Source organism: Pristiophorus japonicus, chromosome 13 (genome assembly GCF_044704955.1).
Source record: "Pristiophorus japonicus isolate sPriJap1 chromosome 13, sPriJap1.hap1, whole genome shotgun sequence".
Classification (NCBI taxonomy): domain Eukaryota; kingdom Metazoa; phylum Chordata; class Chondrichthyes; family Pristiophoridae; genus Pristiophorus; species Pristiophorus japonicus.
The window spans coordinates 121,787,983-121,815,119 of NC_091989.1; the positions used below are offsets into that span (position 1 = coordinate 121,787,983).

The window sequence follows — 27,137 nt, forward strand, 5'->3', positions numbered from 1 at the left end:
AGCACGCAACTGTACATCTTGCCGCCGCCCCCACCGCCCAACTAAATTTTCCGACAGCCCTCGAAGCCGGTTGCTGCCGACGGCAAGTACTTAGCCGCCCCCCTAATGTCTGAACATAATCTTTCAAAACAAAAATAATAGCCAATACCTTACCAGTATTTTGCTCTGTAGTAACTGGAGGAAGCTATTCTGAGGTAAAACAATCGAATAGATTTTTGTCCCCAAAAGAGTGCAATATAGAAGTACACAAGTGAGAAAGATGACTTGCATCATAAAGCATGCAATGTTTCTGCCAAGAGCTAAGCAATTAAAAACAACAATTGCCAATTTAACAAAATTTATTTTTGTATAAATATATTTACCAGCAAATGTCACCAAAATTAGCCATGTAAGTAGAAAAATAAAATTTTGATTTCCCCATGTTGACAATATAAATTTCAAAACAAACATTTGATCATTACACAGCAGTAAAAACCCATAATAAACACTTAAATTCACATTGTTAGACATGTTTAAGAAGCAATCAAATTTAGTCAACAACCTTATTTGATTGTACTATGACAGCTCATTTAGAAGGAGAAGTTACTGGTTAGAGGCTTCCACTACATACATCGAGTCTTATATAAAAGTTATCATTTGTACATTTGTATAATTAACTCAAATGAACTGGGTTTACAATGAATGCAAGTGACAATGATTAATTGCTAAATGTTTGCTAATGTGGTTTAAACTTTTGACCAACACCAAAATTAAGGTGCAAACTTATTTTCAACACAGACTATATTTACAAATACCAAATAAATGACTGTATATTCTACCTGGTGCACTGGTAGCATCACCGCCCAACTATGCATTACTTCATAAGCAAATTTGTAATGAAGCACAAAAGAACATGGAAATACTCCTCTGGTTAAAAAGGATACAATGAGGCAAAGTGGAATTGTCAAGTATAACACGAGGAAAATCTCAGCTTATGACTGGAAAGGGAAATCTTTCTGATAAGTGAACTTACTCAATATTCCACTGCTCATCAGCGGCAGGGCCAACACTTTATGGTGATTGAATAAATCAAATCCTGTTTTTATTACATGGGATTTTTACTGGTGTTTTGAGGATCAGAGTCCAGCGTTCTATCTATTTTTCTATGAAAATCACAAACCAGCAGTCTTCTCACTGGATAGTTTGTAGATACAAGAGACAATTTTTTAATGACTTTTCTCCCCCTCAAGGTTTTCTTGGACACAAACTATTTTGTGGAATAAATTTAGTGTGGCATCATATGATGCAATCACCCACCATAAGTGTTCAGTTTTAATGAACAAGACCAGCATATAATCATGTCTGCAGGACAGGGAGGGCAAAGGACAAGAGAAGAGGAGTTGGAGGAAAGAGATGGGGACCAGGATAAAAATGGGAATGAGATAATGGAAGAAACAAAGGATAAAGAAGGGGGAAAAAAGGAACCAGATACAGAGTAAATAATAGTGGCAGCGGGAAGAATAGAACCAGATGTCTGGGTAGAAACCAGATATTGAGAATTTGGCCTTTTCTGACACGTCCTCCTCCACCACCACCCCCCACAACCCTCGCTCACTGTATCCCAGTTGAAGAGAAAGTAAGCAACCTAGTACCTACAGACTCCTACTGCCGCCATATAACCTGCATGTAGAAACAACCTGCGTTAGCCAACTGCAATTTTCCCTTTCAGCAAAGAAGTATTTTACCCCCCCAGAATAGTTGCGATTAGGATGGGTGTGATGAAAGTGCTGATATGAACCCTTGCCCTACCATTTCCTGGTTCAGTGCATTAGTGTTGGGCCCCAATGCAGTTAGTGTAAATTATTGTGGTCCATTCAGCATAGTTACTATTTTTACAACAGTTAAATATAATGGCCTGGAATTTGACGGGGATCTGGCAGCGCTTGCCATCATTCCGCCTTTGAAACTGACCATAACTTCAGGATTTTGCACATGCGCAGTCACTGTCCCCAGAGCCGGCAATCAGTGAAATCTCTTAAAATCAGGGAAATTTGACAAAAACTTCGGCTCTTCCGCAGTAATTATGCTTTTACATTCCAAACTAAAAGTTAGACCCAAAGGGATTAGGTGTAACTGGGGTTTTGACAGCGCATTGACTGCTAAACAAAGGCTATGGGCCTTCAAAACTAATTTTAGTTTTGTGCAGTGTGAAATTTATCCATGTTAATAAAAATTAAATTTAAGAAACTTAAAAAAAATTGTTTTAATTTGTTCATCTTTATTGCAGGTTTGTCTTTTGCCCATGTGGGAACCCCATGTCTTTGTTTTGCTCTCTCTAACATTTTTTTAAAAGTTAGAATTTTAGGAGCTTACCCACTTCCTGATTTGCTGGCTGTGAGAATTCTGCATTTTGATTAGCTGCTTAGACAGCTTGTTAACGTCACAGCAGCTCACACTATAGGATTCCCACTATAGTGCGTTGATTGCAACTATGCGCCAGAAAACGTGAAATTCTCGACACAGATCGCAAGATCTTTGTGCAAAGCTTACTTCGAGGCTAGCGACGAACGCCTTTGCTTTGCCACTGACCGCAAATTCCGGGCCATTATTTTATGGCAGTTATTTTGTGTGTGGTATAAATAGAAACTACATTCAAAACTATGAGAATATTACGACTTGGAGATGCTTATTGGCAAATTATGGAAGTATGAAAACTTGTTCAACTTGAAAAAGCAGAGGTAACAGCATGTCACGTGGATAAATACCGCAAGTGCTCGGTTCTTTTTGTCAAAGGTAATAGAATCACAAGTATGCAAGCACAATGCAGGTTAGAAGAGTACTTTTCTCACTGTCATTCTAAACTAGACCCATTAACAAATTGTTTGTGCACAGGACTAATGGACAAATCTAAGAGTGCTCCCTCTTGGACAGGCTGAACATGAAAACACAAAAAGTGAAATTTTCTACAAAAGTACCTGTATACAAATATTCAAATGTAGGTTGATTTAAATACTAGAAAAAATTTAAATGGTTGGCACACCTAAATTATATGTATAAATGCACGGTGACTGCTCCAGTTAAATACAAGACGATGGCGGTCCATTAAAAAGACATGACTTCTTTCCAAGTTACAAGTCAAAATGAAAAACGAAGTCCACAGTCTTCATTAATATTGCATCTCACTTCCAAAGTCATGCCCTACTTTCTACTTGTGTAAGCAAGCATGAGTACTTGGGTAATTAGCTTGGGAGTGTGGATGACAGTCTCATTCATTAGCTCAGCAAAAATACTTGCAGTAGGAATTCTACATTAAGAAAACCACACTTGTTCATTTGTCATCTTTTCAAAAGTTGAGTATAGGACCACAGGAATTTAGGGCTGCCCTTTAATACAATGAAAAAGGGGATGAATGAAGAAGATGTATTTACCATCAGTGTCACAGGACGTGTTTAATTGAGTTGATTGCACGATTAGGGAGGGTTAAAATCATGAATTCTTTGCTAGGTACAAATGATGGCATTTCATAAAATTACTGTCAAACATAACTATTCAGTTTTTATTTCCAAAAAAAAAAGGAAGTTGTGAAATTGCCTGTAAGTAACAAATTATAAAAAGGGGAACTCTCAGAAAATAGAGTCCATATATTGTTAGGTACAGTAGGATTGTTCACCTTGTTTAAGCTGCAATACTTCAGTTCTTTGGGGTATATACTTAAGTGGCCTAGCCTTTGGTAACCTTTAGTTGGAAGGGTTTTGTTTGCCTTTTCATAATTACCCCAATTGCTGAAATATTGAAAAGTGGTAGGCTGAACCAAAATAGAATTTCTGTATTCCTTAGAAAGAAAACTTGAAGTGATCTGACTTTCTAATCCTACAATAAACATGCATACTTTATAATAATCTTTACATTAAAAAAACACCAGTACAAGTTTTCATCTTCAGTTTGAAACATGTGCAAAAAAAATGACAGCCTACTTGTGTACCTTTTAATGCAAATATTACCTCTTTTGGCTTTGAATCTTTTAAAAAAAAACAAATCTCAGCACTTGAGATATTCAACAAAAACGAGTGCGTGCGTCCTTTGTTCTTCAAGCTTGGCAATCCACGGAAATCTACAACATTTCAGCTGTTGCCAATTCCTGTTAGTTGAGCAGCAATGATTGGCGTGGACCCTGGTTTGGATTCCACAGGTACGGTGCATTCCTTATGCAGCCACAAGCTGGAGAAAGTTGGGATACTGAGGCTTCAGTGCCCGGGTCCTCTTGGATGAGCAGATCACCTCCTGCTACAAAGTCGCTAAAATTCGTAGAAAGGCAATCGCAACAATGAAAAATACCTGTCCAACACCCAGAACCAGAGCTTCAAGAGGCACCATTTGCTTTGTCGCAGCTCTGTAGACACTTGCAATAGCTGCACCTGCAAAAGAGTTTAATGGCTTGTCACTTAGGTATGGTCTATGTAATATTTATATAGAGTACAGAGATACATCTAAGAAACTGCAACACAATCAAGGAGCTTTCACAACACGAGGCCAAACAATGCATCAACCCCAGCAAAACCCCTAAATATGTGACGACAACTTGCATTTATACAGCACCTTTAACGTAGTAAACGCGTCAAGGTACTTCACATGAGCGGAATCAGACAACAACTGAAACCGAGCCAAAGGAGGAGACATTAGGACAGGTGACAGCAGAAAATGTTATCAGTGGTGCTGGCAGAGTCATCAGATTTCTCTAATGAAATCATTAAGTGTCTCTCTGGAAGTGCAAGAGTAGGTTAAACAAGCAAAACCTAGAAAACAGATCTGCTCTGAAGGTGTATTAGGATTCTGTGCCACTCGATATAAACAACTTAGGAAATCTACCAGGTTGCACAATGTGTGTTATAGAAACATAGAAACATAGAAAATAGGTGCAGGAGTAGGCCATTCGGCCCTTCTAGCCTGCACCGCCATTCAATGAGTTCATGGCTGAACATTCAACTTCAGTACCCCATTCCTGCTTTCTCGCCATACCCCTTGATCCCCCTAGCAGTAAGGACCTCATCTAACTCCTTTTTGAATATATTTAGTGAATTGGCCTCAACAACTTTCTGTGGTAGAGAATTCCACAGGTTCACCACTCTCTGGGTGAAGAAGTTCCTCCGCATCTCGGTCCTAAATGGCTTACCCCTTATCCTTAGACTGTGACCCCTGGTTCTGGACTTCCCCAACATTGGGAACATTCTTCCTGCATCTAACCTGTCTAACCCCGTCAGAATTTTATATGTTTCTATGAGGTCCCCTCTCATTCTTCTGAACTCCAGTGAATACAAGCCCAGTTGATCCAGTCTTTCTTGATAGGTCAGTCCCGCCATCCCGGGAATCAGTCTGGTGAACCTTCGCTGCACTCCCTCAATAGCAAGAATGTCCTTCCTCAGGTTAGGAGACCAAAACTGTACACAATACTCCAGATTTAGACTCTAGATTTGACTCTTTCAATGCACTCCTGGCTGGCGTCCCATTTTCTACCTTCGTAAACTTCAGGTCATCAAAAACTCTGCTGCCTGTGTCCTATTCCCTCCCTAAATCTCTCCGCATCTCTACCTCCCATTCCTCCTTCAAGGCGCTCTGTAAAACCTACCTAGTGTCTCGGTGTCAAATTTTATTTGATAATGCTCCTGTGAAGCGCCTTGGGACATTTTACTAAGTTAAAGGTACTATATAAATACAAGTTGTTGTTGTTTTGTACTGCATCTCAAGTGTGTACAGCACAGGGACGGATCTCTAATTGTGGAGTGCAGTATTGCATCTTATTCTTTAAAGGAATAAATAAAATCCAGGAAGACTAAAAATAACAGTAACCTTGTCCCAGGGGAAGGGAGAAATTACTGAAATATTGTAATTGACACCTTCTCTCAAACAAATGCAATTTCAGTAATATTCCATTCACATTGTAACAGTTAGATTTTGTCACACATTGTAGCAGCTCAGGACAGAAGACTGCAGTCCTGCCAAATGTGGTGGGGAACGGGTGCAGATAATTTAATATGCTCCACGAGGCCTTCTATTTCAAACTGTAATGCTGCTAGACCTTTAAACTGCCTTCTGACAGGCCTCTGTCATGCATGCAGACATCTTGGAAAATGCAGAAATCTTGGAAGATTTCCATAATTCTGAAACATTTGCATCAGCAAGGGGAAGGATCAGGATTTCTGCTGCCCAAGGGTTCGCCTTCCAAATGGTCTCGGCTTACCCCAAGTTTACTTTCCATCCTTACAACTGGTTCAGAATGACCAAGAATTAGCTGTTGGTCACCTCTGGTTCAGAGAAGGGATTCACAATTAGAAGCAAATAGGAGAAATGCGCAAACTTCAAGGACAGAAATAACAAATTAACTTATTTCAACAAAAGAATACAGAGAATTTGCCCAGGAATACACACTGATTATACAAAAGCTTTTTTGGTAAATTGGCTAAATATTACAGCAGCTGGTATTGTATTGAAGGATCACCTATTGTATATCAAAAATGAAAAAGACAATGGAATAAATGGTTACCTTTGATTTAACAGAACTGTACCTCAGCTACTACACTATAGTTACAACATGGAAACATTAAAGTCTTTGGAACTCAGATACTTCAGGATTGGATGAAAAACTATTAGGAAAACATTCTTAATTAATTTGGAAAATAATGAATTAAAGCTATTGAATGAACACTTACTGGTCAACACTGCTGCAGTGATTGGTCCCAGGATCCCTGCCAGGATACCCAGAGACATGAAACGCCCATATTTGTGGTGCCGCAGCATTACAAACGCCAGTAATCCGGCAGGAACGTAGATAAAAACTGCAGACAGCAAAGCCCAAAGGAACACTGCATACCACATCTCTGTAATGCACAAAAATCAAGGGTTAGACCAAAATCAAAAACCTTACTGTTGCTGCAGCCAACCTGGTGCTGAAGGGGATCCTTAAATGAATCCGATTTAATGATGTACAGCTTTCTCAGGGAAGATAATGTGAAGACTAAGAGCAAAGTAGGCCTTGTCCCATGATAAATGGAGGTATTAAATGCTCAGTCAGAAGGAATTCTCCTTCTCCTACCTCTACATTTGCTTTATTTGGCTCTTCAATAAATTACTTCATGTACTTGTTCTTTTACTGTCCCAATGTTGGCCTTTACCATTCTCTTCTTAAACAGTGATTTGTTCTGCGGTGCACAGGTAGTGGTGGTCCTTGCACAAGTCACTATTCCTCAAGTGTGACCGAGACAATGGGAACCTTTGGACTACCATAACCCAGCTCCAGTCATTGACTTCACAATGTACAGCTTCCTTCAGGGGATTGCTGTATTGCATTCAGCAACATATCCTCTCCAAAGCGCAGGCTGAAGTCAAACATATTTATCTCTGGATGCAGGTGAAGACTACATCATTGAATGGTTTGTAAAGAGAATTGGGGTTAATTCATAACTGACACCACCTACCATCCAATGCATTGCCTACACACTTTACTGGATATCAGAGATTTAAAAATGTTTACAGTGTTGGTGTATAGTGTAACTTCCACTAGTATTTACTGAAGTAGATCTTAATGGCCCAGATTTTGCTTTAGCGTGGCATCTTGCAGCGTGTTGACTTGCCCAGTTTGTTAGATTTCGCTCCTCATTCTTCAGTTTGAAAAGATTTTGCACAGCAAATTGCTGGAAGTGCGATAATGTTATGGCGAGGTCAACCAGGCATCTGGGACCTCGGTAAATGATGAGACCAACAGTCTATCTCCTTAACCAATGAAGTTTAAGGATAGAGAAAGAAACAGTGGAACGATGGAGAAGGAAATAAGGTGAATTAGAATCAAATTAGATCCAGAAAGAGAAATAAGGAAAGGGAAAGAAACATTGGATTGAGAGAGAGAAAAAAAGACACAGGAAAATTAAGAAAAAAATTTACATTTATAAACCTCGAGGAACAATTTAGTGCCTGCAGGAATGAGACCCTGCAGTTTCAATTGTTCCCTTTCTAGGCTGGAGAGGTTGAGTGGCATCGCAGGAATATAAATCTCAAAATTAAAAGGGTCCTCTGCATGTGAAATACCAGCCCTAGCTTTCTGCAGCGAGTTTAATTTGTTTTAACAGCTCAAATGCAGTAATTTTGTGAAACTCACGGGGAGGTTGACAACGAGTTGCCATTTTCGCGAGGCCGACAACGGAGAGGTGCAAATCATCCGGCAATTTGTGGCGATTCGCAACTCATGGGCCATCTCTCTTCCTCACCATAAATTGTTGGGTTATGTACACACTAATTAACTAGCAAATTCTGGGCCATTTTATTTCATAACAACATAAGAATTAGGAACAAGAGTAGGCCATCTAGCCCCTCGAGCCTGCTCCGCCATTCAATAAGATCATGGCTGATCTGGCCGTGGACTCAGCTCCACTTACCCGCCTGCTCCCCGTAACCCTTAATTCCCTTATTGGTTAAAAATCTATCTATCTGTGACTTGAATACATTCAATGAGCTAGCCTCAACTGCTTCCTTGGACAGAGAATTCCACAGATTCACAACCCTCTGGGAGAAGAAATTCCTTCTCAACTCGGTTTTAAATTGGCTCTCCTGTATTTTGAGGCTGTGCCCCCTAGTTCTAGTCTCCCCGACCAGTGGAAACAACCTCCCCACCTCTATCTTGTCTATCCCTTTCATTATTTTAAATGTTTCTATAAGATCACCCCTCATCCTTCTGAACTCCAACGAGTAAAGACCCAGTCTATTCAATCTATCATCATAAGGTAACCCCCGGAATCAGCCTCGTGAATCGTCTCTGTACCCCCTCCAAAGCTAGTATATTCTTCCTTAAGTAAGGTGACCAAAACTGCATGCAGTACTCCAGGTGCGGCCTCACCAATACCCTATACAGTTGCAGAAGGACCTCCCTGCTTTTGTACTCCATCCCTCTCGCAATGAAGGCCAACATTCCATTCGCCTTCCTGATTACCTGCTGCACCTGCAAACTAACTTTTTGGGATTCATGCATGAAGGATCCCCAGGTCCCTCTGCACCGCAGCATGTTGTAATTTCTCCCCATTCAAATAATATTCCCTTTTACTGTTTCCCACCCCCGCCCCCCCCCCCAAGGTGGATGACCTCACACTTTCCGACATTGTATTCCATCTGCCAAACCTTAGCCCATTCGCTTAACCTATCTAAATCTCTTTGCAGTCTCTCCGTGTCCTCTACACAACCCACTTTCCCACTAATCTTTGTGTCATCTGCAAATTTTGTTACACTACACTCTGTCCCCTCTTCCAGGTCATCTATGTATATTGTAAACAGTTGTGGTCCCAGCACCGATCCCTGTGGCACACCACTAACCACCGATTTCCAACCCGAAAAGGACCCATTTATCCCGACTCTCTGCTTTTTGTTAGCCAGCCAGTTCTCTATCCATGCGAATACATTTCCTCTGACTCCACGTACCTTTACCTTCTGCAGTAACCTTTTGTGTGGCACCTTATCGAATGCCTTTTGGAAATCTAAATACACCACATCCATCGGTACACCTCTATCCACCATGCTCGTTATACCCTCAAAGAATTCCAGTAAATTAATTAAACATGATTTCCCCTTCATGAATCCATGTTGCATCTGCTTGATTGCACTATTCCTATCTAGATGTCCCGCTATTTCTTCCTTAATGATAGTTTCAAGCATTTTCCCCACTACAGATGTTAAACTAACCGGCCTATAGTTACCTGCCTTTTGTCTGCCCCCTTTTTTTAAAAACAGAGGTATTACATTAGCTGCTTTCCAATCCACTGGTACCTCCCCAGAGTCCAGAGAATTTTGGTAGATTATAACGAATGCATCTGCTATAACTTCCGCCATCTCTTTTAATACCCTGGGATGCATTTCATCAGGACCAGGGGACTTGTCTACCTTGAGTCCCATTAGCCTGTCCAGCACTACCCCCCTAGTGATAGTGATTGTCTCAAGGTCCTCCCTTCCCACATTCCTGTGACCAGCAATTTTTGGCATGGTTTTTGTGTCTTCCAATGTGAAGACCGAAGCAAAATAATTGTTTAAGGTCTCAGCCATTTCCACATTTCCCATTATTAAATCCCCCTTCTCATCTTCTAAGGGACCAACATTTACTTTAGTCACTCTTTTCCGTTTTATATATCTGTAAAAGCTTTTACTATCCGTTTTTATGTTTTGCTCAAGTTTATCTTTGTAATCTATCTTCCCTTTCTTTATTGCTTTCTTAGTCATTCTTTTCACTCAATTTCATTAGGAACAAAATAGGATTTATAGCAACCAGCTATTCAAACCACTAGAATCCAATTTCATCCAATAAATTTCAATTAAATTTTCATTCCTTATACATCTGGGAGAGAAATTTCTACACTAATTAATTCAATAACCATCCTGCCGGACTTAACACAAGAAATCAGATCAGACACTGGTGCAGTGCAGAATGTGCTATTCCATCTTTGTATATTTCATCAGAGGCCTTGCTGCTGTAATTTGTGCAAGAGAATAAAGTTAAACCAATTAACTTCACCCAAAAGCATGACAGCCCTCTGTATTGTGACAATATGGAGCTGTTTCTGCATGGAATGAATGAGCAAGCAGAACCTCCCTCCCCAGAAAGGGACCTCCCACTGACTGCCAACTACTCCTCCTCCCGACACCGCCCCCTAACTAACCACTAATCTTCCAGACACAAACACCTCCCCCTAACTGCCCACTCCTCCTCCTCCAGACACCTCCCCCTAACTGCTCACACCTACTCCTCCTCTTCCAGATACGTCCCCCTAACTGTCCACTGTAAACAGACACCTGTCCGTAACTGCCCACTACTGTCCCCTGCAAACACAGATATTGTTCCCTCCCCGCCCAGGAAAAACGACTCACTGTAGCCTGCTGCCATCCGACCTCCAAGTTTAACACTGTTGCATTTCCCCTCCCCAAACACTAGCACTTACTATAGACCAGTTTACAACACCACCCCCTTGCCATCTTCCCAGCCATACATCCTCCTCTAGCCAGGAGAACTTAGCTGCAAGTTTATCTACGTCAACGGCAGTCGAGCAAAAGCATTGATTCAAGTGCATTGTGTTCGACGTTGAGGTCTTTTGAAACAAACCTGAAATGAGTCAATGAACTGAGCCAACATTTAGTACTAACCTACTGGAAAATTTTAACAATGTGTGTATATGCATCAAAGATCAGCTGCTCTGCTTTTGAACTTACTTACTCAGTCAGAAAGATGACAAAAGCTCAAGAGACTGTGAGCGAGGATCTGCCTGATGGAAAATGAGTGGTCAGGCAGGTAGATGGGACAGGGAATGTGCCAATGATCAGAGGCAAAGTGAAGTGACAGAATACTGTAGTCTGATCTGACAAGGCTTCTCGGTTTCTCTTACTGAATGAACTTGAAAACTGATTGATGTTAATGCCATAGCATTTAAACAAAACACAACATGCTCATACACAAAACAAAGCTGTTTTTGTGTTTAGTTAGTGCACATTTGCAGTAACATGCGCTTAATCTAACCCAACAATCTTTGGCCAGTTTTGAATAGTTTTACACACACACATACACACAAAATAAGGACCCATTACAAGGTTACAATAATTAAATTCAGATATTTTCCAGCTAATAGTAGCCAAATGACAACCTCTGAGCACTCAACACGTTACCGACAACAAAGTAGTTAGGAGCGGTGACCCGCACTCATTCATTTTCCAGAACTTACTAATGTACGATAGAAGGTTGAGGAGTTAGGGAATTTTTTGAGTGACCTTTTGATAAAATTACCACTCTGTGAAATTATGGGACCAAGTTTCGAGCCGCGCCTAGAACGGCGCAGTCCCGACCTGGACGCCCGTTTTTCGCGCCACAAAGTGCGCCTAAAAAAACCCTCCGTATTCTCCACCTCCCTGCAGGTCCTCTGGCCCTCGGCGCAACGCAGCAGGAGTTGTAGGGGGCGGAGCCAGGTCCCTGCGCTGAAAACAGTGCCGGGACCTCTGCACATGCGCGCTACAGTGGGCGCGCAAGTGCAGTAGCTCCAGGCGCCCGAAACTGTGGGGGAGGGGCCCGAAGCACGCAGCCCCTAGCCCTGGCCGAATGGCCTCACTGGGGCTGCGTGAATAAAGCTCCTCCCACGGCCAGCTCCTGCTTCCTCCCGACCTGACTCGACTCCTGCTTCCCGCCTCCTGTCCGGACCTGACCCGACCCCCGCTCCCCCCGACTGGACCCTTTCTCCCGCCCCCGGACTGGATCCGACCTGACCTCCCTCTCCCCGACCTGACCTCCCTCTCCCCGAACCGACCTCCCTCTCCCCGAACCGACCTCCCTCTCCCCGAACCGACCTCCCTCTCCCCGAACCGACCTCCCTCTCCCCGAACCGACCTCCCTCTCCCCGAACCGACCTCCCTCTCCCCGAACCGACCTCCCTCTCCCCGAACCGACCTCCCTCCCACCAGCCCCCCCGACCCAACGCCACCTACCTGTAAATATGGTGCTGGGGACGGGCCCTGCCCGAAGTCTCGGGCCCGGCCTGTTCAGCCTCCCTCCCCCTTCTCCTTTCCCCCCCCCCCCCAGCATATCTCTCCTTCTCTGCCCCCCCATATCTCCTTCTCCGCCCCCCCATCTCCTTTCTCCCCCATCTCCCCCTTCTCTCCCATCCCTCCCTCTCCCCCCCCCTCCCCTCGCTGTCAGAAACACAGACACTGACAGAGAATGAGAGACACACACAGACAGACAGAGAGATAGAGACACTGACAGAGACACACTGGGGGGGGGGGGGGGGGGGACATCCCAGCATGTTGTTGGAGGGCTCCCGGTGCTGCAGTCGGTAAGTAGAAAATGTTTTATTTATTGATTTAAAAAAAAAATTATTTCTTATTAATTTTTTTGATTGATTTATTGGTTGATTTATTGATGTATTTATCATTTATTATTGATGATGGCTCTTTATTTGTAAAACTGAAGTGTTTAATGTTTGTAAACTTCCCTTTAAACCCCCCCCCCCCACTATTCCCTACGCCTGATTTGTAACCTACACCTGATTTTCTAAAGTGTAGACAAGGTTTTTTCGAGCGTACAAAAATCTTCACTTACTCCATTCTAAGTTAGTTTGGAGTAAGTTTTCACTGACGAAACTTTGAAATCAGGTGTAAGTGGCCGGACACGCCCCCTTTTGAAAAACAAATTCTGTTCCAAAGTGAAACTGTTCTAACTGACTAGAACTGGAACAAACTAAATTACGAGAATTCCGATTTCTAAGATACTCCGTTCTACACCAGTTGCTCCTAAAAATCAGGCGCAAATCATGTGGAAACTTGGGGCCAAAAAATGGCGGCCTACACAGGCTAGAATCTGTTGGAGATACTTAACTTCCTGCGTACTTGCAACAAGTGTGTTGAGCTGGAGAGTTTTTCCAGAGTTGTCTTTACTGTGAGTGCTGCACCCTGCTCTTCAGTTCGCACCCAAACAATTTCTTGAAAATCTGTTTTACAAACAGACTAACTCTCAGTTATTTTCTTTAAAAAGCCCTGGTATTTTCAAAATGCGAGTTATAGCTTTAACACACTTCGAGGCTGAATGAGACAGGTAAATGCAACAAAGTATCAGAAGCACAGTAACAACTGTAAAACAGCTGGCTTAAACGTTAATTTTTGCATGGATATACATGACCATTTGAGACCATTAGATTAGTTTTTATATGTAAAAGGTCGAGCTGCCGCCTTAAGCAAACAAATAAACTTAATCTATCTCTGCATCACAAACGGTAACTAAACTGTAACTTGTTTGAATTTTTTGAGGACGTAACAAGAAGGGTTAATGGTTAATGGATTTTAACAAGGCTTTTAAAGAGGTCCCACATGGCAGACTGGTCTGAAAAGTAAAAGCCCATGGAATCCAATGGAAAGTGCCAAGTTGGATCCAAAATTGGCTCAATGGCAGGAAGCAAAAGATAATGGTTGACGGGTGATTTTGTTTCCAGTGGGGTTCCTCATGGCTCAGTATTAGGACCCTTGCTTTTTGTGGTATATATCAATGATTTAGACTTCAATGTAGGGGGCATGATTAAGATGTTTGCAAATGATACATAAAATTGGCCATGTGGTTGATAGTGAGGAAGAAAGCTGTAGACTGCAAAAAGGTATCGATGGACTGGTCAGGAGGGCAAAAAAGTGGCAAATGGAATTCAATCCGGAGAAGTGCGAGGTCATGCATTTGGGGAGGACGACCAAGGCAAGGCAATACGCAATAAATGGTAGGTTATTGAGAAGTGTAGAGGGACCTTGGAGTGCATGTCCACAGATCTGTGAAGGTAGCAGGACAGGCAGATAAGGTGGTTAAGAAGGCATACGAGATACTTTCCTTTAATAGCCGAGGCACAGAATAAAAGAGTAGGGAGGTTATGCTTGAACTGTATAAAACACTAGTTAGGTCACAGCTGGAGAGTATACTGCGACAGTTCTGGTCACCAAATTACAGGAAAGATGTGATTGCACTGGAGAAGGTACAGCGGAGATTTAGAAACATAGAAAATAGGTGCAGGAGCAGGCCATTCAGCCCTTCTAGCCTGCACCGCCATTCAATGAGTTCATGGCTGAACATGAAACTTCAGTACCCCCTTCCTGCTTTCTCGCCATACCCCTTGATCCCCCGAGTAGTAAGGACTTCATCTAACTCCCTTTTGAATATATTTAGTGAATTGGCCTCAACTACTTTCTGTGGTAGAGAATTCCACAGGTTCACCACTCTCTGGATGAAGAAGTTTCTCCTCATCTCGGTCCTAAATGGCTTACCCCTTATCCTTAGACTGTGACCCCTGGTTCTGGACTTCCCCAACATTGGGAACATTCTTCCTGCATCCAACCTGTCCAAACCCGTCAGAATTTTAAACGTTTCTATGAGGTCCCCTCTCACTCTTCTGAACTCCAGTGAATACAAGCCCAGTTGATCCAGTCTTTCTTGATAGGTCAGTCCCACCATCCCAGGAATCAGTCTGGTGAATCTTCGCTGCACTCCCTCAATAGCAAGAATGTCCTTCCTCAAGTTAGGAGACCAAAACTGTACACAATACTCCAAGTGTGGCCTCACCAAGGCCCTGTACAACTGTAGCAACACCTCCCTGCCCCTGTACTCAAATCCCCTCGCTATGAAGGCCAACATGCCATTTGCTTTCTTAACCGCCTGCTGAACTTGCATGCCAACCTTCAGTGACTGATGTACCATGACACCCAGGTCTCGTTGCACCTCCCCTTTTCCTAATCTGTCACCATTCAGATAATAGTCTGTCTCTCTGTTTTTACCACCAAAGTGGATAACCTCACATTTATCCACATTATACTTCATCTGCCATGCATTTGCCCACTCACCTAACCTATCCAAGTCACTCTGCAACCTCATAGCATCCTCCTCGCAGCTCACACTGCCACCCAACTTAGTGCCATCTGCAAATTTGGAGATACTACATTTAATCCCCTCGTCTAAATCATTAATGTACAATGTAAACAGCTGGGGCCCCAGCACAGAACCCTGCGGTACCCCACTAGTCACTGCCTGCCATTCTGAAAAGTACCCATTTACTCCTACTCTTTGCTTCCTGTCTGACAACCAATTCTCAATCCACGTCAGCACACTACCCCCAATCCCATGTGCTCTAACTTTGCACATTAATCTCTTGTGTGGGACCTTGTCGAAAGCCTTCTGAAAGTCCAAATATACCACATCAACTGGTTTTCCTTTGTCCACTTTACTGGAAACATCCTCAAAAAATTCCAGAAGATTTGTCAAGCATGATTTCCCTTTCACAAATCCATGCTGACTTGGACCTATCATGTCACCATTTTCCAAATGTGCTGCTATGACATCCTTAATAATTGATTCCATCATTTTACCCACTACTGAGGTCAGGCTGACCGGTCTATAATTCCCTGCTTTCTCTCTCCCTCCTTTTTTAAAAAAGTGGGGTTACATTGGCTACCCTCCACTCGATAGGAACTGATCCATAGTCAATGGAATGTTGGAAAATGACTGTCAATGCATCCGCTATTTCCAAGGCCACCTCCTTAAGTACTCTGGGATGCAGTCCATCAGGCCCTGGGGATTTATCGGCCTTCAATCCCATCAATTTCCCCAACACAATTTCCCGACTAATAAAAATTTCCCTCAGTTCCTCCTCCTTACTAGACCCTCTGACCCCTTTTATATCCGGAAGGTCGTTTGTGTCCTCCTTAGTGAATACTGAACCAAAGTACTTGTTCAATTGGTCTGCCATTTCTTTGTTTCCCGTTATGACTTCCCCTGATTCTGACTGCAGGGGTCCTACGTTTGTCTTTACTAACCTTTTTCTCTTTACATACCTATAGAAACTTTTGCAATCCGCCTTAATGTTCCCTGCAAGCTTCTTCTCGTACTCCATTTTCCCTGCCCTAATCAAACCCTTTGTCCTCCTCTGCTGAGTTCTAAATTTCTCCCAGTCCCCAGGTTCGCTGCTATTTCTGGCCAATTTGTATGCCACTTCCTTGGCTTTAATACTATCCCTGATTTCCCTAGATAACCACGGTTGAGCCACCTTCCCTTTTTTATTTTTACGCCAGACAGGAATGTACAATTGTTGTAATTCATCCATGCGGTCTCTAAATGTCTGCCATTGCCCATCCACAGTCAACCCCTTAAGTATCATTCGCCAATCTATCTTAGCCAATTCACGCCTCATACCTTCAAAGTTACCCTTCTTTAAGTTCTGGACCATGGTCTTTGAATTAACTGTTTCATTCTCCATCCTAATGCAGAATTCCACCATATTATGGTCACTCTTCCCCAAGGGGCCTCGCACAATGAGATTGCTAATTAATCCTCTCTCATTACACAACACCCAGTCTAAGATTTTGCCTGGACTGGAGAATTATAGCTATAAGGAAAAAGATTGGATAGGCTGGGGTTGTTTTCTTTAGAAGAGGAAGCTGAGGAGAGACCTAATTGAGGTGCTAAAATTATGAAGGGCCTAGATAGAGTGGATAGGAAGGACCTATTTTGCAGAGTAGAGAGGTAAATAACCGGGGCATAGATTTAAAGTAATTGGTGGAAAGATTAGAAGAGAGTTGAGGAGGAATGTTTACACCCAGAGGGTGGTGGAGGTCTGGAATTCACTGCCTGAAAGGGTGGTCGAGGCAGAAACCCACATTACATTGAAAAAGTACTTGGATATGCACTTGAAGTGCCGTAACCTTCAAGGCTGCAGGCCAAAAGCTGGAAAGTGGGATTAGGCTGGATAGCTCTTTTTTGGCCGGCACAGACATGATGGACCGAATGGCCTCCTTCTGTGCCATAAATTGCTACGATTGTATGATTAAACCATTTGACCACCTGAACTCCCTCACTATCAGTTCACAGAAACTAACCTGGTTTGAATATTCCAAGAAGTAATCCACGTGTCCAGGATCGCCGGGCCAGATTCCTCCAATTGCTGGAATGTTTCAAGCTCTGGTTTGCACATGCAGCATCCACCGGACCACGGGATGTCTTCTGTGGAGTATTTGATTTGATTTCCCGACCATATCATTTTAATTTAGTTTTTAGCTTTGTGACTGTAACAAAGGCAAACTATCCCTCCTGGTCCTTTTTGACTTGTCTGCAGCCTTTGACACGGTTGACCACACTATCCTCCTCCAACGCCGCACCAGTCGTCCAGCTGGGTGGGATTGCACTCGCCTGGTTCCATTCTTATCTATCTAATTGTAGCTAGATAATCACCTACAACGGGTTCTCTTCCCGCCCCACATCGTTACCTCTGGTGTCCCCTAAGGATCTATCCTTGGCCCCCTCCTATTTCTCATCTACATGTTGTCCCTTGGCGACATCATCTGAAAACATAGCATCAGTTTCCACATTTACGCTGATGACACCAAGGTCTACCTCTCCACCACTTCTCTCGACCCCCTCCTCGGAATCTAAATTGTCAGACTGCTTCTTCCGATATCCAGTTCTGGATGAGCAGAAATTTTCTCCAATTGAATATTGGGAAGACTGAAGCCATTGCTTTCGGTCCCTGCCACAAACTCCGTCCCCTAGCTGCTGACTCCCCAACTCCCTCTCCCCAACTTCTGTCTGAGGCTGAACCAGACTGTTCGCAACCTTGGTGTCGCATTTGACCCTGAAATGGGCTTTCGACCACATACCCACAGCATATCGAAGACTGCCTATTTCCATCTCCGTAACATCGCCCGTCTCCGCCCTTGCCTCAGCTCATCTGCTGTTGAAGCCCTCATTCATGCCTTTGTTACCTCTAGGCTTTACTATTCCAATGCACTCCTGGTTGGTCTCGCACATTCTACCCAATGTAAACTAGAAGGCTGCCCGTGTCCTAACTCGCACCTAACTCCCGCTCACCCATCACCCATGTGCTCGAATGACCTACACTGCCTCTCTTTCCTTCCATTCTCTCTTACCAGCGCTCCTCTAATTCTACCCTCTTGAGCATCCCTGATTATAATCGCTCAATCATTGGAGGCCGTGCCTTCTGTTGCCTAGGCCCTAAGCTCTGGAATTCCCTACATAAACCTCTCTGTCTTTCTTTCCTCCTTTAAGACGCTCCTTAAAACCTACCTCTTAGACCAAACTTTTGGTCACCTGCCCTAATTTTTCCTTGTGACTGTCAATTTTTTGGGGATGTTTTACTACATTAAAGGCGCTATATAAATACAAGTTGTTGATGTTGTTGCTATTGGGTGAGCCACCCCTCCCTGAACGCTTAGTGAAGGCACTTGATTTAAACCCTCTATCCTATCAACGTCCTACAAAAATAGGACCCATTCCAGCCGTACTCCCGAAACAAGAGCAAAACAAGATGATACTTAGCTTTGAAATATAAAATCATATAAATCTGCCAGTCACATTTTCAAAAATCTCATGACACGACAGACAAAAAAAAATTTAACAATTATTTTAAAAACCACAGCACTGGTAAAGTAACAGCATAGATCATACACGAGAAAACTTCCTCAGTAATATAGAAACATAGAAAATAAGTGCAGGAGGCGGCCATTCAGCCCTTCTAGCCTGCACCGCCATTCAATGAGTTCATGGCTGAACATGAAACTTCAGTACCCCCTTCCTGCTTTCTCGCCATACCCCTTGATCCCCCGAGTAGTAAGGACTTCATCTAACTCCCTTTTGAATATATTTAGTGAATTGGCCTCAACTACTTTCTGTGGTAGAGGATTCCACAGGTTCACCACTCTCTGGGTGAAGAAGTTTCTCCTCATCTCGGTCCTAAATGGCTTACCCCTTATCCTTAGACTGTGACCCCTGGTTCTGGACTTCCCCAACATTGGGAACATTCTTCCTGCATCTAACCTGTCTAAACCCGTCAGAATTTTAAACGTTTCTATGAGGTCCCCTCTCATTCTTCTAAACTCCAGTTGATCCAGTCTTTCTTGATAGGTCAGTCCCACCATCCCAGGAATCAGTCTGGTGAATCTTCGCTGCACTGCCTCAATAGCAAGAATATCCTTCCTCAAGTTAGGAGACCAAAACTGTACACAATACTCCAGGTGTGGCCTCACCAAGGCTCTGTACAACTGTAACAACATCTCCCTGCCCCTGTACTCAAATCCCCTCGCTATGAAGGCCAACATGCCATTTGCTTTCTTAACCGCCTGCTGTACCTGCATGCCAACCTTCAATGACTGATGTACCATGACACCCAGGTCTCGTTGCACCTTCCCTTTTCCTAATCTGTCACCATTCAAATAGTCTGTCTCTCTGTTTTTACCACCAAAGTGGATAACCTCACATTTATCCACATTATACTTCATCTGCCATGCATTTGCCCACTCACCTAACCTATCCAAGTCACTCTGCAGCCTCATAGCATCCTCCTCGCAGCTCACACTGCCACCCAACTTAGTGTCATCTGCAAATTTGGAGATACTACATTTAATCCCCTCGTCTAAATCATTAATGTACAGTGTAAACAGCTGGGGCCCCAGCACAGAACCTTGCGGTACCCCACTAGTCACCGCCTGCCATTCTGAAAAGTACCCATTTACTCCTACTCTTTGCTTCCTGTCTGACAACCAGTTCTCAATCCATGTCAGCACACTACCCCCAATCCCATGTGCTTTAACTTTGCACATTAATCTCTTGTGTGGGACCTTGTCGAAAGCCTTCTGAAAGTCCAAATATACCACATCAACTGGTTCTCCCTTGTCCACTCTACTGGAAACATCCTCAAAAAATTCCAGAAGATTTGTCAAGCATGATTTCCCTTTCACAAATCCATGCTGACTTGGACCTATCATGTCACCATTTTCCAAATGTGCTGCTATGACATCCTTAATAATTGATTCCATTATTTTACCCACTACTGATGTCAGGCTGACCGGTCTATAATTCCCCGTTATCTCTCTCCCTCCTTTTTAAAAAAGTGGTTCAATTTCACAAACAAGCACATTATTCTGAAGCTAAATAGCAAGCATTTTAATAAAAAGCACTTCAGTTGTGATACAAGATGCATGAAGCACTGCTGTGGAAAAACAAACGGATAATTCAGTTGAGGATCGCCCATCTCACTTGTACGGGACTTCAATGCCCATCATGAACAATGGTGAAACCGAAGCAATATTTTACCGTGACCCATCAAAAATGCTCTCTGTACATCAGACAAAATAAACTGCCTACTGCTGTGATGTCAGAAGGAGTATCTATTTTGAGTCACATTTATGCAATGAAGGGAATCGGCATTTTTAATGCATTTTGTAATGTCTGTAAGTTTGTAATGTTTGTAGCTCCACACTGTGGATGTGGACGTAGTGTGTACTGCAAGTGCATAGTTAATCATTAAACAGAACTAGGCACTTTCCGGAGACTTCAGAGAACTGCCTCCATGTTAGGAGCTGTGTGTGCTGTGCTCTGTGAAGATATCACAGTTGGCGACTGAGATGGGATTTTTCGGATGATTTAAAGCTAAAGTTTTGTTGGTGAAGGATTCAGCCAGCCGACAGAGACTTTGGAAGTTTCTGTCTTTAGAAAAAAGCTACAAAAATCCGAGGTAAAATACAGCACACAGTGTGAACAGCTAGAAATTAAAATGGCAGGTTTATTAGGACATTTGGGTGAATATAGACACGACCGGGAACGTTTTAAAGCGTATGTGGATCGGCTAGAAATGTATTTCACTGCAAATAACATAATCGAAGTTCCAGACAATGCAGTTCAGAACCGGGCTGTGTTGGAACGCAAGAGAGTGATCTTCTTATCGGAGGCAGGTCCGACATTATACGAAACCCTTGTAAATCTGCTTGTGCCTGACGAGCCAAAGGACACAACGCTTAGAGATTTTAACGAAGCTGGAGCAGCACTGTAACCCCAAACTGTTAGAAATTGCTGAAAGGTATCGTTCGGAATTCGGAATGAAAAGGCTGATAAAAGTATCGGTGATTACATCAAAGCATTAAAAGCGCTATCGATGCACTGTAATTTTGGAAACTTTCAAAACTGAGCATTACGGGATCGTTTTGTTTGTGGGGTGAAAAATGATGCGATCAGAAGGAAGTTATTGATGACGGATGACTTGACTTTTGAGATTGCTTGTCAGACAGCGAGGTCGATGAGCATGGCCGAACAATATTCCCGAGAATTAAGTAATGATTACGGTTGTCAGTCAACCGAGGTAAATCACCTGCAGGTTCAAAGTAAAAGACGGACATGGCTGAAAGTCTCAGAAACTGGAAATTCTACCAGAGTGTCGAAGTCGTGCTATTGGTGCCTGGGACAAGACATTGCTCAAAGTTGTCCATACGTGAAGACAGAGTGTTTCTTCTGCAGAAAGACTGGGCATCTGGCGAAGGCATGCCGACTGAAGGGGAAACCAGGTTTTGAAGCTATGAGTCCAGCGTTCAAAGCTTTGTGTAGAAATCCCAAGAGACTACATAGCATGGAAGAACAACAACAGGACGAGGAGATGTTAAGAGTTACACGTCATCAGGAGCACGAGGTTAACGGACAGCGATTCGGGAAGCATTAAAATCCACATAGATGTTGCGGGATTCAAGATACCAATGGAAATCGACACGGCTGCAACCGTGAGTGTAGTACTGGAGTCACTGTACCGTGACAAATTGCGTGATTTCCAACTGGAGAAATCCAAGATAGAGCTGCGAGGCTACTCGGGAGAGAAAATTCATGTGGTAGGTCGTATCACCGTACCGGTGAAATATAAAGATCAATTTCAGAACTTGTCTCTAATAGTAGTGAAAGGAGACAAGTCTGCCTTACTAGGAAGAAATTGGTTGAGCTCACTGAAGCTGGATTGGAGTAAGATTTTGTGTGTGGAAGCGAGATTTATCATCATCAACGGATGAGGTTATCAAGCAGTATCCGAAGGTGTTCTGCGAAACTCGCAGTCCGATCCAAGGCTTCAAGGCGAATGTCAGGGTACAGAAGGACACTAGATCGGTTTACTACAAGCCACGTTCCGTACCATATGCACTCGAGAAAGTTGAGCAAGAACTCAAAAGACTAGAGACTGGGAACATTATTTGTAAGATAGATCGATGTAATTGGGCTACACCCATTGTTGTTGTACCTAAGTCCGATGGTAAGGTAAGATTGTGTGGTGATTATAAAGTTGATTGTAAATCATGTTCAAGAGGGTAATGTCCCCAATACATTGTCGAATATAGAAGATTTGTTCACAACACTGAGAGGTGGTCAGATCTTCTCAAAACTGGATCTTACGAATGCCTACTTACAGCCTGAACTAGATGAGGAGTCCAAGTCATGTTTGACTGTAAATACTCATCTAGGCCTATATCAATTTAATAAGCTACCGTTTGGAGTGTCTTCCACCCCTGCCATATTCCAAGAGGTGATGAACCAGATTTTGCAAGGTATTGAAGGGGTAGTATGTTATTTGGAGGACATACTAATTTCAGCACCAAATAAGCAAATTCATAATAACATTTTGAATGAAGTCCTCAAACGGCTAGAGAAGCACAGAGTACGAGTGTCTGCTCGTAAGTGTGAGTTATTTAAAATCTCAGTGGAGTACTTAGGGTACAGAGTAGACAAAGATGCTTTACATCCAACCATGGAAAAATTGGATGCAATTAGAAATGCACCCACTCCCAGGAATGTCTCTGAACTTTGTTCATTCTTGGGTCTTTTGAACTATTATAGGAAGTTCCTACCAAATTTGGCTACTGTATTACATCCACTGAATGAACTTTTGAAAAAACAGGCCCATTGGAAGTCGTCAAAAGAATGCGATACAGCATTCAAGGAGTGTACAAGCAAATTGGTAGAGAGCACCATGTTAGTTCACTATGACATATCTAAGGAGATTAAGCTAGCATGTGATGCCTCTCCGTATGGAGTTGGGGCAGTAATCTCTCATGTATTAAGTAGTGGGGAGGAGAGACCAACTGCTTTTGCTTCACGCACTCTCAGTGCCAGAGAGAGTAATTATGCGCAAATTGAAAGGGAAGCTTTGGCATTAATTTTTGGAGTCAAGAAGTTTCACAAATACTTGTATGGTCGTAAGTTTACCATCGTTATGGACCATAAGCCCCTAACAGCAATCCTCCATCCAAAGTCCCCAAGCTCCAACCTTAGCTGCAGCCCAAATGCAGAGATGGGCTTTGATTTTGTCAGCATATACATAAGTTTTTGAATACAGGCGATCAGCTGATCACAGTAATGCTGATGCAATGTCTAGATTACCTTCCCCATCACAAGTTACACCCGATAGGGAAGAAGTGTTCTACTTTTGCATTAATTGATGAACTGCCAGTCACAGCTGAAGAGATTGGTAGAGCAACCAAACGTGACCCAGTGATGTCAAAGGTATATGAGTATATTGCAAATGGATGGCCAAACCAGGTAACAGACAAAGATACACATCCATTCTTCATTTGTAGGAATGAATTATCAATCGATAAAGATTGTATCATGTGGGGTGCAAGAGTGGTTATACCAAATAAATTCAGGTCCAAATTATTAGCAGACCTCCATGACCAGCACCTGGGAATGTGCTTGACCAAGAGTTTTGCACGCAGTTATTTATGGTGGTCAGGTCTTGATAAAGATATAGAGTACATCGTGAATCAGTGTACATCATGTCAATCGGTAAGCAAGCAACCAGCACCAGTACCATTTTAGCTATGGAAATGGCCTCCCAGGGTGTGGCAAAGGTTACATATTGATTTTGCGGAGTTAGAAGGCAACAATTGTGCATTGTAATTGATAGCCATTCGAAGTGGGTTGAGGTGTTTTCAATGTGGAAAATAACAACAAGTAAAACATTGGACATTTTACGAAAATTATTTTCTGCATTTGGCCTCCCTGAAGAAATTGTTGCGGATAATGGACCACAATTTCGTTCAGAAGAATTTGCACAATTCACGAGCAAAAATGGTGTGAAATATACCAAGGTTCCACTATACCATCCTGCTTTGAATGGTGCAGCAAAGCGCACTGTACAAATTATAAAACGTGCCCTCATAAAACAAATGTTAGATCCTAATCCAAGGAAACGACAGTTGTCATTGGATCACAAATTGGCTAATTTTTTGATTACATATCGAAATACTCCTCATACAACTACTGGTAGAACACCAGCAGAGTTGTTTCTCAAACGACAGCCACGAACCAGATTCTCGATGTTAAAGCCATATTTGGCACAGTCCGTAGAAGAGACACAAACAAGATAAAGAGAATCATGATAAAGGTAGAATAAAAGAGAGAAGTGTGAAATTAAACCAGAAGGAGAGATTGAAGAACCATCATCATAAATAGTTAAAATGGTTACCAGGCGGAGTGGTGAAGATATGTGGTCCTCGCACATATTTGGTAAAGATGTTTGATAATGGACAGGTTAGGTTTGTTCATATTGATCATATTTTACCTCAGACATGGAAGGAGTTGAAGGTGGGAATGATTCAATTATTTCTGACTCATCGGATAGTTTTGATGTACCAATAGCAAATCCTAAATCCAATGTACTGGAAACAAATCCAGGAGAGAATCAGAATGAAAGTCTGAGTCCGAGTCAGGAAAACAAAGAGCCTGAAGTTAGAGTGAGTTCAAATGAAAATCAAGGCAATTCCATGAAGGAAAACATTGCTCAGGATGAGCCTCGAATGAGTTTAGATTCGACACCATGTTTGGAAGGTTCTGTTGCAAGAGCGAAGGTATCCTCTTCGAAACAGAAAACAAGTGGTGAAGTTAAATTTGTAAATATGGAAAAAAAAAGTTTATATCCTGTGTTATGTAGAAACATTAGTTATGTATGATGTTTGTTATGATGGCTTCTTCATTAAGGAGGGAGAAGTGTAATGTCTGTAAGCTTGTAATGTTTGTAGCTCCACACTGTGGATGTGGACATATTGTGTACTGCAAGTGCAGGGGTAATCATTAAACAGAACTAGGCACTTTCCGGAGACTTCCGAGAGAGCTGCCTCCATGTTAGGAGCTGTGTGTGCTTATGCTCTGTGAATATATCCCACATTTCAAACAACTTACTTGTGTAAATATATATATATATATATATAGTTACCCTAAAGATTAATTTTCAATCATTTTTTCCAGTGTGTACTTTAAACTCAATGCAGTCAAAATTGACCATTATTAAATCACTGCCTTGTGCTCAACAACAGGAAACAGCAAGTGCATAGTTATGCTGATAGGGTGAGAAGAGGGATGGGAGGAGACATGCCTAGTGCATAAACACCGGCATGGACCAGTTGAGCTGAATGGCCTGTTTCTGTGCTGTACATTCAATGTAATAACTCAATTTACCACCAATGAAGATTCTTATTACATAACTGTGTATTTGCACAAGCTTCACTCTAAGCTAGCACCCTTACTCAGTTGATTACAGCGGTATATTCTAATGTGAATGCAGGACTCATTTATGCTGTGAAGTCCTAGGTTCAATTATGGCCAGCATGCCACAAAGAAAGCTGTAAAGGGGATGATATGTGAGCAAAGATTGGTAACGTTCAAGCTCTGAATCTGCTAAAAAAAGGCAGTGAGAGTAGATGCGAGTTATTGGAGGAAAACCAGGAGGTATAATTTCAGCACGTCAGTAGTGGAGGACATAAATTTAAATTAACAAAGAGTAAATCTGAAATAGATAAACAACTTATTTAATCAGATCAATAAATGTTTGGAAAAATCTATAGGGCAGAGCAGTAGACAAAGAAACAGTAGGAACATTCAGAACCGTGGTTCTTGGGTACTAAAAGGGTGGGTCAGGTAGTCTTATTTACACTCTTTAATCCTGTGTTCTTATTCATGCAATCCTATTCAAATGAGCACATTCAACATTTTTTAAACCCAATTTCCGGTGGAGAAATTTGGAGTCTAGATGCCGAAATATCTAAATGGACCACAGATTCTGTACACTCGTGCCTCAGAACTGCACCGGGAGGGAGGAGGATAGGGAAGGCAGAACAAAGTGCAAAATACATCAAATTGAACTTCTAACTTTTTGATGCTGATGCAACATATTTTTGCTTTTTTCCAATACTACGGAGTTATCACGAGCTTCCAAACGGTGCAGCTTAAAAGTATCGCTCTATGAAGTATTTATAGAAGCTTATGTTTATGTGAGGGCAGCGGCAGCATAATGTGCAACAGGCGCTCATAACACTGACCCGGAATGTGTCCAAATGACATGAAATAAACAAACGCCAGAGACGTGCAACCCTCCAGCCAACAGGAAAGCAGCCAAATGACCTGGGACGGCGCCTGGTCCCGGCCTTAACCCGTTACACTCAGGCCGTTCGACCCTCTCCATGGAGACGGCGGCTGGTCCCCCGCCCAGTGGACGGGGAGCGGCGGTAGTGCGCCCCCAGCCCTCACTCACACACACACACACACACACACACACAACAGCCCCCTTCACTCACCGGAGAACTGGCACAAGGATGTGGTGACGTTTCCAGGGCAGGTCGCGTTCCCGACCCGGGGGATCAGGCCCAGGCTCAGGATCTGATGCACCGACAAGCCACCGCTCTGCATGGCTCAGCCATCAAACAGATCCTAGCATTCAAACCGATCGCAAGGCCCGCACTTCCGCACAGCCGCCATCGCCGGCTCGGCCCAACCTAACCTGACAGCAAAGCGTGAGGTGACGCCAGCTGATTGACGG

At 42.8% G+C, this 27,137-nt stretch overlaps 1 protein-coding gene across 3 annotated transcripts; it reads right to left on the bottom strand.

The window, feature by feature from the left end:
* Positions 1-369: 369 nt before the first annotated feature.
* Positions 370-27,135, bottom strand: tmem170a (transmembrane protein 170A). 3 transcript variants are annotated; one of them, XM_070897969.1, is made up of 3 exons: positions 26,896-27,135; positions 6,684-6,851; positions 370-4,394 (listed from the first exon to the last, which is right to left on the bottom strand). In XM_070897969.1, exons 1-3 carry the CDS (start codon positions 27,005-27,007, stop codon positions 4,264-4,266), a joined length of 411 nt encoding a protein of 136 aa, XP_070754070.1. In that variant the 5' UTR covers positions 27,008-27,135; the 3' UTR covers positions 370-4,263. The 3 variants fall into 3 exon arrangements, with proteins under 3 accessions (XP_070754070.1, XP_070754071.1, XP_070754072.1); XM_070897970.1 differs by lacking the exon at positions 26,896-27,135 and adding an exon at positions 26,641-26,690; XM_070897971.1 differs by lacking the exon at positions 26,896-27,135 and adding an exon at positions 17,383-17,402.
* Between the last annotated feature and the right edge of the window lie 2 nt (positions 27,136-27,137).